Source organism: Opisthorchis viverrini (assembly GCF_000715545.1).
Source record: "Opisthorchis viverrini unplaced genomic scaffold opera_v5_202, whole genome shotgun sequence".
Lineage (NCBI taxonomy): Eukaryota > Metazoa > Platyhelminthes > Trematoda > Opisthorchiida > Opisthorchiidae > Opisthorchis > Opisthorchis viverrini.
Window position 1 is genome coordinate 955,557 of NW_008751858.1, and position 11,042 is coordinate 966,598.

Consider the following 11,042-nt stretch of genomic DNA (forward strand, 5'->3'; position numbering starts at 1 on the left):
TATTTTCAGCAACTAAACAGCTGCCTTCTGTTGGATCTCTTGACAAAATGGGTGAATACGGTGCTAAAATCCATCCAATACGAGTGTTTATCGAAAATTAAAACATTCCGTACTCTGTCCACCTTCCTCTTGTTGGCCTCTTCTTCACAATTGCTGGAATGGAACATTATGTCAGCAATCGCTTGACAGCACAGGACAGCTAGCACATCTGCGCCGGAAGGTGATTACCACTCAACAAGGTACTGGAAGTTTCTGTCCGAAGCGCTGTACTCAAAAACACTGATTGTATCGAGTTGTGCTCTAATGTACGTACACTGTTACTGGAAGTGACTGCCCTGACAGGAGGCGAGTTGGATGAAAGAAACAGTTGAGATATTCATTCCTGCAAAATTCCTGCATTGGCAATGATTCGCTAAAGGTTGTGAGTGAGGAGATGAAAATCCATAAATAGGAATGTAGCTCAACCGTTTTTTCACCAACATAATGACGATATCGGGCTGAGCATGAGGCGAATGTCTGACGAGAGTTGCAAACCTTGAGCTAAACCTTGATTGTACAAAAAAACGCAATCAGGAGCTGAGAAGGAAAGTTCACGAAAATACTCTACTTTAATGACAATATGATTCGTTATTTGTGAGCCAACTTACTACTCCACAGTAGTCTGCATCCTGCATTTTATCCAGAGGGGTCCACAGAATCACTTCAACGTCTGTATAGAAAATAAATCGTTGGTAGGTTTGAACTAGTTTCGATTGTCACTGGTTTGATACGAGGCGAGGATTTTAGGCTAAAACATCTATTTAGGATTTGGGTTAGAAGCAATTATTGTTTTCTATACAGATGCATCTACTTGACTAGGTAGACTGCAAGAGAATGGAATTTAATTCAGGCTGATGGCAAGCCCAACATATGCAGCTTAAGGATCGATCTTACGGCTTGCTACTGCTTGGTACTGCTTGCACACTACTACGGCAAACGTGCTTAAAACGTAAGAAACATAAATATATAGAACTGGGAGTTACAGCTTACCAAGTTTTTCACATGAACCCAACTGAATAGCGTGGACAAACCACAGAAGAATCAACATCCTCATGTCACCCGCAACTGTAAGCTGCCTTTAGGGTTTGTAACTTGGTAAATATCACAGTGGTGACCTTCAGGTACAGGTTGATAGCAAGACAATTTTGGAAGTTATGTAAATCGTGCGCATTTAAGTTTTTATAGAAGGTTGCACCCCTCTGAAATTAGAAACATCATACGACTTCGAAGTAAGAAGAAAGGATTATCGCCGGCCTCTGAATAATTTAGAAAATTTTGGCATTGATGACGGCTAAACGGGACTTTAAGTTGAGTACATGTTGGCAAACACTTGCACATAAACCGAAGCGAAACATGTAAGAATATCGAAAGCGATACATGGGACGACGTCAAAGTAAGAAATTTCATTTGTTTCCAATCCAAGAACACTGCAATTCAGCTGAGACGTGTAGTGAAGCTTGTGATTTGAAAAGCGTGTCAGAGCCAGGAGGAGGGAATATTTTCCAATGAAGCTTTCTTCTTGGAAGGAAGGCTAATCCATGCTGAAATCCGGGGAAAACTATGCAGCTGCGTTGTCCTCATTTAGGATCATTAGGAGTGTGCACCTTAAGTAACTTCAGGGAGTGTCGAAATGCTGACCTCTCGGCTGGTAGATTGATCACATAACCGTTTGGCCAGCAGCGACTGATGACCAGTGATTGGCTCCACCTATCCTTCATTTGCGCGATCCACTGACTGGCTACCCGTGAGGTAACTTTTCAGCTACCTATAAGTAGATCAGAAAAACAAAATTTCATTGAAGGAATAAGAATTCCGCGTTCGAAGTCGAGAGTCAAGCAGCCAGCCAAGGTGCAACCTATGTAACTTGGTTTCCCGAATCGAACGAGGAAAGCCACTAGATCTTGTCTAAGTGCGAGTTAATCACGCCACTGGTCAGTCGCTTATAGCGAAATGGTTATGTGACCGGTCTACTAACTGGGAGGCCACGGGCCGAGTAAACCTGGAGTTTTGTGAGATAATCCAGTAGGGACGGAAGACTTACATTGTACGTCCGGCTTTTCAGCGTAAGTTAGGATCACTTGCTCGACGAATCATACACAAAAATTTCTGAATCACTTCACACGTTTTCAAGATTCATCCTGAAGTCTAATATTTTCGAAAATAGAGGCAGTGTATTGTTTCGTGTAATACGATAGCGTTTTGAGGGCTTATGTACACCGCCATGCCCAAGAAATACCTGTTGGTTGTTGCCGCGTGTGTCGTAAAAATACCTCAACTGTGTGAAATCCGGAATAAAAACACTTCGAGTGGTCCTCTGTTTGTGATTCTACATACGGAGCGAACCGTCATAAGGAAATACTCAGTTACTCGCCGATATGCATGGTCTAGTGCCCTGGTACAACACAAATAAAAGGTAACTTCCATTTAATCATGACTGATCTGCGAACGACAGTAGCTTCTATAGAGTTAGGTATGGAACAGCACGAACATATAAATAGTTAGGAAAGTAGGAAATCCGTGATTGTCCTTTTATGAAACAATATCTGGTATACATTTCATGTAAGCCAACTGGCGCTGTGGGTGTCTGACCATTTCATCACAAGTGTGGGCTTCCGTTCATCACACACCGAGTGTCGACAATACTGGTGGGTTTAAAAAGACGAGTGTGTGTGTATAGAGTAAAAACTCTGGAACCACAAATTTACTGTATATTTTCGGATCAGCTTTCAAGAGATAGGTCATGGTCAGTGGCGCTCATCAGATAGGCAGAGACCTCTATTTTTCTTCAAACTTATGTTCCGTTTGAAACAAAACTCCACGTAATCCGACAAATACAGTATACACTTTAGCGGTTAAAAATGCTATGCAAACAAACTTCAGTCGATGCTAGACTGAAAGATAGCATGGGCCTCCATGGTCATTTGTATTGAAATTAGTAAAATCAAATAATGCCTGACTTGAGGATGCCACAGTTTCCTCTTCTCTGAGCGGATGTATGTCTTCTGTGAACTTTGAGCCACTCAACCTGAACCTGAAAGACGCGAGTTTTACGACAAAGCTGTGGAAGTTTTAAGGGACGACCGCATTCATTCCATCTTAATGATTACCTAGAGTTCTAAACGATGATCGACAAACATTCGCTTTTAAAGCAGTTTTCTTATTAAAGTTAGCCAAAACTTGGAGTATAATGTTAATATTAATGTAATGTTAATCTGAGAATTCATTCAACACGCAGTCCAGCTGCTCAAGATATTATGCGAGCTTCCTAAACCATATAATTCCACTGATTTTTGGAAGCATGCTAGAAAGAGGAAATTGCTCTTGATTATTGCGTTCAAGTGAGAAACACTCGTGATACTTATAAAAATATTCTGCGATACAGAGATATCCGTGACGCTCAATAAGTCTTCTAAATAAGGCTGAGTGACATTTTAGTTTGAAAAGTGCCCTACGTTGAACTGCAAAAATGCCTCTGTAACTAAGGAACTTAGGTTATCCAACCGTCAATATCACTTGTCAGACAGACTAGTGGTATACGGGACAAAACCTTGTTTTAAATTGTTCGAATTCCCCCATACAATCAGCAAGCTGTGGCACCTCATAGGGATTTCTGGTGAAAATCTGAAGCTTCATCACGCGTGTCTATGTGAGGCGGGGAAAAAAACTGCCACTAAATTTTCTATCAAATATAGTGCAACATAAGTAGTCAGCTACCCATTTCTACAACTGAGCACACTTTGGCGCGGAAGTTGCAAGCAGTTCTCTCTCCATACTCTTTCCGACTGTTTTAGAAAGTGCCACAGCATTCTTATAACTAAAGGCAAATTTCTGAATTGTACAATCGCACTTTCAATTATTCTTATGTCAAAGAATCTCAAGTAACCAATGTACCACTGTACATCATCCTCACATGGAGTACCCTTCTCCAGTCCTGAGATAGGTATTCTGTCTAGATTACATCAAAGATATGAGCAATAGGCTCGAGTTTTGATTTCATTAGGGTTCATCTGCACTTATTCACGAGAGTGTCGGGGGTTAGTTACACATCGGCAATTTGACTTTCGGGGTGAGCATGTTTCCACTATTTTACCAGCACAAGCTGGTAAACAGGCGCACGTGTTCTGGATGTGCGATTTGATTGGGTTGTCCGACGATCTGGACGACCACCCGATAAATGTCCTGGATGTACCAATCGGTTGATGTGTCTTTCAGGAATTCCTAGTCAAATGCCTTGATGAGTGCTCGATGCTTGCTGCACCATCTTCAGTTAGCTGCAGATGGTTGCGTGATTTGCGGGATAGACTAACATGAATGGCTGCTCCAAGACAAAATGGCAAACGTTCAAACGAGTTGGATGTGAAGGCGACGTCAGCAAATTACAGCTATCTATACCTCCGGTGATCTTACTGATGTTTGTTGATGTGTTCGTAGAACTCCACAATTAGCACGCTAACGTTCCGCAGCTAGTCCAGGATACGTCACTTGTGCGCACAGTGAATACAAAAGGCAAATATTCAATGAGAGAACCAGTCGAAGCGATCTCAAAGGCATCTTGCTCACTACCGATTTTCACTCATGCAAGTTTATGTCGTTTCAATTGGTCATAAAAAGAAGCTTGTGTTGAGGATATCGAGGATTTCCCTATAATAACATAATTTACTCACTGGTCACATTTCTACAGATTTTCACAGTTCAAGAAAGTGAACTTATGTTCTCATCCTAAAATGTTGACTAAGGTAATCTTTTCGCCATTTTGTCGGAGAACATACTCTATCTTAATTTATAAACTTAATTCTGCAGAAAGTCAGATTTCCGGATGTCCAACAAATTTACCCTACCAATAACCGATCATACATAGCAAGAGGCAGAGAATTAAGCAGGGTGTTTCTTTATTGTTGCACTATTGTTTGTGATGGACTAGTCACAATTGTGCCAACAGCATCCCAATAGTTCTTGTTAGGGCGGTTTTCTAAGCATGTCACTGTTGAAAAAAACATATCAGCCACCTTCGAGAAATACACTCATTTGCAAATCAATTTGGTTTCCACGAGGGACTCAACGGAATCTCTCGTTTATGATATTCTACAGCTGAATGTGCTGCACACAGGCCGCCTCATGATTCAGTTGGGACGATATTCGAGATATCGCAGTGTATTTTCATGGAGGAACCTACTCACAAGGTTGCTGAAAACTCTTTGACAGCCCACGACCGGTTTCGCCCTTCTTGGGGCTCGTCAGGNATCTGATGAGCTTCAAGAAGGGCGAAACCGGTCGTGGGCTGTCGAAGAGTTTTCAGCAACCTTGTGAGTAATTTCCCTTATGAAAATATCAGTCACCTGTTCTAGGCATCGGCCTTGGCCATAAAGCAGAAACTGGGGCACTGGAAATGTGACGCACAATTATTAAACATGAAGCCGTATAAGCGGTTAGTCTTTGTCCACGTTATTAGTGTAAAACAATGACAGACTTGTTTTCAAATGGTTATTCGATCAATATTCCTCGGCGAAGTTTCGACTGTTTGAGCTAAACCTTTTTGTTGTCTACATTATCAAGTGTGCATCTTGATAACCGACTCTGCGTAAATCATTAAGGCTCACGGGTTCTTGATCAACAATAATCGGAATACCCAGGGTAGCCGTAACGATGTTATCTGAAAACCATAGTAATTATCGTACCATTTAGAGCCAGAAAAACTCTACGCACTAACCTAGCATTCATGTTAAGCTTTTTTAAACAAATCGATTAGACCATACACCGAATTTTAACTTGCTATTTAGTCTACATTCAACGTGGCGTTCTAAGTACAACGCTTTGATTAGCTTTGGATTTGACATAACAACGGATGTTTTGTTTTATTCACGTGGTTACAATTGGATCCGTGGCATTCAAGGACTGGTGGTTACTTGAGACCCTTTTATTACCATTGGCGATTGATATTTTTTGTTACCCTCTGTTTTTAAGAAATTGTCGTAACATAATTCAGGTTGTTTGAAAATTATGATATTGCCGAATCCTAAAAGGCTAGAAAGTGATTGTTTGAGGCGCCAACATCAATGAGAAAAGTTCGTCAGAGAAGTATCAGTCAGTTATCCATGTATTCAATATCCTCTATTTCATCATCTTGGGATGGCCTTACCCTGGTCCTTCTAATGCAGTCACTTTCTGCGAACTTTGGCTGAAACTTTTGATTAGCCCTCGATATTCTTTTTTGAAGCAGATTTGGAAATTCGACCAATGTACTCTATCTATTTGGTTTTGACGGCAGACTTATCTGAAACCCAACTGCTTCCCTATTTTTGATGTTCTTACAATACATCGCGATATCACGAATATCGTACCGATTGAAACGTGAGGTGGCCTGGTGCAGCAGATTTAGTTCAAGTAAACGTGAGGTGGCCTGGTGCAGCAAATTTAGTTCAAGAAGAACGTCATTCACCAGGGAGATTCTGCTGGGTTCCGGGTGAATCCCCAATCAGAATTAAATTGGTATGCATAAGTAGGTATGGATCAAATTTCAGACAATTTTGGTTGAAATAGGACATAAATGTGACGAAAACTTGAGGACTGCGTCCACCTAATAGCCCTTAACAAGTGCGAAACGTGTCACTGGCTGTCAAGGAGTTTTCAGCAAGCTTATACGTCTTCTCAAAAGACAAGTTTTTTTTCCGAGAATACCAAAAGTATCGTTGTGTTATTGAAGTAACTCCGTCAACTGTCCAGCTCGCATTCATATTTCCAAGCAATGGCTCGAAATGCCCTAGGCCTATGTAGACTAAGTTAATGATACCACAAGCGGAGCACAAGCACACCACAATTGGAATTTCGTTAGTCCTAGCAAAGGAAGTGGACGATACCGATGAGCGGCAACATGTGCAACGCTTACGGGTCTCCAAGCTGACAGACGTTTGAATTTTGAGTGAGCTACACCCCAGGAACTCAAGAAGGCAAAAAGTTTGATGGCTAAAGATTACCGAACCAGTGCGATCTGATTACATCTCCAAAGCTACCGCATGAACAGAGACATATGAAGCACGAATCTCCTCGAACATTAAAGCTTGTTCATGCTGCGATTGAGCCATGTCTGACCCTGACCTGTTGAAGCCTTGCAAACGAAAAGAAAAGCAAAACTGACCGACAGTTGTAACGTATGGGCCATGGTCTTCCCAAGGTCTACTGGGCTGATTACTAGCAACCGATTGGTTGTGGTTTCCACATACATGTTTGCCTCCTGCCGCCTCAAAAAACGTAACGGAATTCATTTTTCTACAGTTGGACCGTGCCCTAAGCTGCCTAAACTGGAAAATATGGTTCTATCCGGATCCAACGAGTACAATTTACGGTAATTCATTAAATTTTATGAATATGGTTTAGATATGATAAAAAGTATCAAATATTTGACATTTTTCAGTCAAATTTAAAAAAGCTTCCAAGTTTTTGAATTGTCGGTCAAAACTGACAGTAAGCTAAAAAAAAGTTCACGAAGTTCTCAATGAAAATTTTGATTAGTAATACGATGTTGCGGCATTAATTGGACTGAAAAGCTTTTGACGCAGCTGCCTAACTGCATTTCTACTATCAGGTCTTTAAACAACTAAGATGGAAATAGATTCCTTGGAATTGACATGCGTAAATGGATACTATTTTTGCGTCAGGATTTCCATAAAACAGCACAGCACATTAGGGATGAAGTAGTTTGAAGGACAAAGAATTGAGCAGAATGGATAGAACGCTCTCGAACTCGGGACGATTTTTCTCGCCTGGGGATAAATTTAAGTTTTCTACAAATGCACTCCCTCTGGTTATTTTCACAATGCTCCCCGTAATTTTTAGACATAAGTGATCTCCATGAAGCCAATGGATTGTTTTTTTCCTGTCAATTTCGTAAATTTTATGATTTTGGAATTTTCGGCTTTGCTTCTGGTGTTTGTGACGGCGGAAGAACACTAAACAAACGTTAATTTTGTGTTCATCACACCAGTAAGATTCTAGACGTTTGTCATTGTATGATACACGCACCCGAAAGTTTCATCAACCAGATTTCACAGTGCTGCAGAGAAACCAGGTTTTCTGATGAATGTTTATTGCTGTTATTCGACAACATGCCAAAAAGTGCAATGAGGATAAAGCGTTGCAGGATACATGGTCTTCACAGACTAGCGACCCCTTCGCCGTTGCATTCAAAGCCTTCGTCTTCTTGAGCTGAAAGTTTGAGTGTTTTCAACTTTGGTTACAATGTCAAAAATCGGTTTTCTATGCCAGAATCCCGTACAGGCAACCGAAAGAAGATCAGTTCCACTTCCATTTATTCTTTACAATAGGAAATATATACGAAAAATTTCCAGTGATGGAGTCTGCATAGCAATGTATAATCGGCTCAGTGTGATGTTTTGTCATTTTGGCTACAGTGCATCTGGATTTTCATATGAATTGAGTCCATTGAAAAGTAAGTCATTTTATATATATTTTCTCATCTGTGTATAGGGTGTTTTGGATGTTTGCAACCTAGCAAGTTAGAATGATCTAACAAAAAAGTGCAACAAGCAATCTGCCCAAAAGGGAATCGATCAGTCATGGGTATTTTATTGTCAGTCAGACATCCTGGTCAGCTGACTGCATAGTGAAGAGGAAACAGGCAGAATTAAACCCGTCTTGTACGGGATTTTCAGTTGCGGTGCGATATTTACGTGGTTTATCATCTCAGTGCTCAGTACTCCCTAGAATGTCAGTAATTTTGTGAATTTTGCACCGATTTGCCGAATGGTAGCTGAATGTCGGTGTATTTGTGATGGAATATAAATCTCCTAAGCAGCACACAATACGCCGACTTAGTGTCGTGTAATCCCAAATTCTCCGCAAGGTGCGCGCTTACATTTCCTAGAATTACGAGAAAAAAACTGATATGTTAGTGAAGTAGAAACTGTAATATAAAATCTCTTGCAAACCTTTCGCCGATGGAGGCTTAGAGATAGTTTTGAAAAATAGAAAGGCGAAAATATGACCTGGATTCACAAGCACTTTGTCGAGATCTGTTCTTTTCATTCGCGATAGAAATGGATGGGCTAGTTGACAGTTTAAATTTTTCTCTGTAGTATGTTTCCTTTTAGCTAGACTTACAGTTGAACAGGGGCCGAGCCCAATATCCATTGTGATCACAGGCTCCTCCCGGAGCGTTTAGTTCTCGAAGAAAGAAGATGTATATATCATGGTATTCAAACCATGCGAGTGGCTTCCTTTTCTCCCATAATGTAATGTTATATTTGCCAAGAATGTGTCCATCGATTGGCTCGTCACTTTTTTCCAAGAGGTTGCAGCTTTTGACCTTTAGGTGCTCATCGTAAAACCTATTATCGATGATCTGAAAACGAAATAATACAAGCTAGCTTATGCAAATTTAATCGTCGTAGTTTTAGCGGATCACTTATTGAATAGTCTGGAGGTGGTGATTTCTTCGAATCTTCTGGTGATTAATTCGCATTCGTAAGAACCCTCGAGCACGTACCTTCTGGCAGAATTCTTCATCAAACGGCGCCACCAGGATAAATTCTATTGAACGAAAGTTTAACCAGGAAATTCAATAAGTCATTATTGGTCTATACCTCTTGCAATAACGTTGTGGTCACCAAAGTCTCATTCTTAAGGGTCAAAACCTCGAGTGCTGTGCCCAGCGCCACCAAACATTTCTGAAGAATGTTCAGGCGGAAAAAATGCTCCCTTAATTTAAGACCCATTTGGTCTAGAAATTGAAATGTCCAACATCTAATTTCGGGACCGTGAGTCTGTTTGGCTGTTTGGCAACAGTTGGTGCTTTTTGTTTTATGGATAAACAGTGTTTCAACACGTTTAGATCAGGTCGCAGAATATGTTAGCTTATGTATGCGTCGAATCGGGCCTTTTCGTCATATTCTACTTAGACATGCTAATGATTCATACAATATCGGGATTTCCTGGTATCCGTTTAATACTGATTGTATTGATCGTTTCCGTAACGATGAAAGCAAATGCCCTCCGGTAGGCATGGGACAGATCGGTTTTGCGCATCCATAATTCGGTCATTTTTTTCTCGTAACTTTTTTCAGAGCAAGCGGAAAAGTGCATTTTGCTTAAAAACCGCATTCAGTGCCCAGATTTTTCTACCAAATAAACAGTGGTATCCAACATTTTGAGCTTTTTATGGGTTTTCTGATAAACTCTTACGCCAAATGTTAAAACAGAAGAACAAAGTCAATGTGGGGCCTGGCGGAAATCTTATGGTTGAAGGATGATCGACTTCATATACCCTACTGATCACTCGCGAATCAGTCTTACAACTAAATGGAACTTTGCAATTTCGACCCTCGTGCGTGTTCTCTGCCGACAATTGCCAATAAGTGTAAAGCCGCCGTACAATGCTTCTAAATACAGACTGACTTCACTAATGACTTCACTAAGTGCCACTAATGTGGCACTTTAAATAAGATCTCAAAATCCCCTTAAATTATTGACAAGGAGCGTCTGTGCATGAAGTTGCTCCGGGCAAATAAATTGCAGGCATATCAGCATGGTCAGATTCTCCAGAATCTTACAAACAGTTGGGAACTTTGCACCCTCTTAATGTTGATACAAACAATATATGTTAAAATTATACAAAATATTCTATTGGACGTGAATATTCTCGCTTTCTGACTGAGAATAAGGGGGACAAAAAAAACAATCAAAACGAATGGTAGTCTTGCATGAAAACATAACAAATCATTCAAGCAGATATTTGGCTTGAAAAAACTGTTCACCGTAAAATGCATTTTTGCTTGAACAAAAGGTTGAGGTGCCGTAAATTAAGCTTACTCTCTCGAGGAATGTAGGCAGCAATGTAGGGATCAACCTCTGAAAGTTAAATCAGAATTAAAAATGTTTACCGTTGGATAACGATTTGGTCTTCAGTGAAATTACCCTTATGACTGAGCACATAAGGAGTCTGTCTAGATCCAAGACAGCTCATCAAAAAAGCATTTACTTAGAACAAATCG

The 11,042-nt window shown here is 40.5% G+C and overlaps 2 protein-coding genes across 2 annotated transcripts in view; both read right to left on the bottom strand.

Annotated features, from left to right (window-relative positions):
• Positions 1-1,093, bottom strand: part of T265_14478 (hypothetical protein) — a gene marked incomplete at both ends in the record, with an annotated part of 12,389 nt that extends 11,296 nt beyond the window's left edge. The window contains 2 exons of the mRNA XM_009173827.1: positions 648-709; positions 1,030-1,093. Coding sequence (XP_009172091.1) covers positions 648-709; positions 1,030-1,093 — 126 coding nt within the window. The remainder of the gene's footprint in view (positions 1-647; positions 710-1,029) is intronic.
• Positions 1,094-9,154: 8,061 nt separating this feature from the next.
• T265_14479 (hypothetical protein) overlaps positions 9,155-11,042 on the bottom strand; it is a gene marked incomplete at both ends in the record, with an annotated part of 7,079 nt that continues 5,191 nt past the window's right edge. Inside the window, 2 exons of the mRNA XM_009173828.1 lie at positions 9,155-9,380; positions 9,458-9,582. Coding sequence (XP_009172092.1) covers positions 9,155-9,380; positions 9,458-9,582 — 351 coding nt within the window. The remainder of the gene's footprint in view (positions 9,381-9,457; positions 9,583-11,042) is intronic.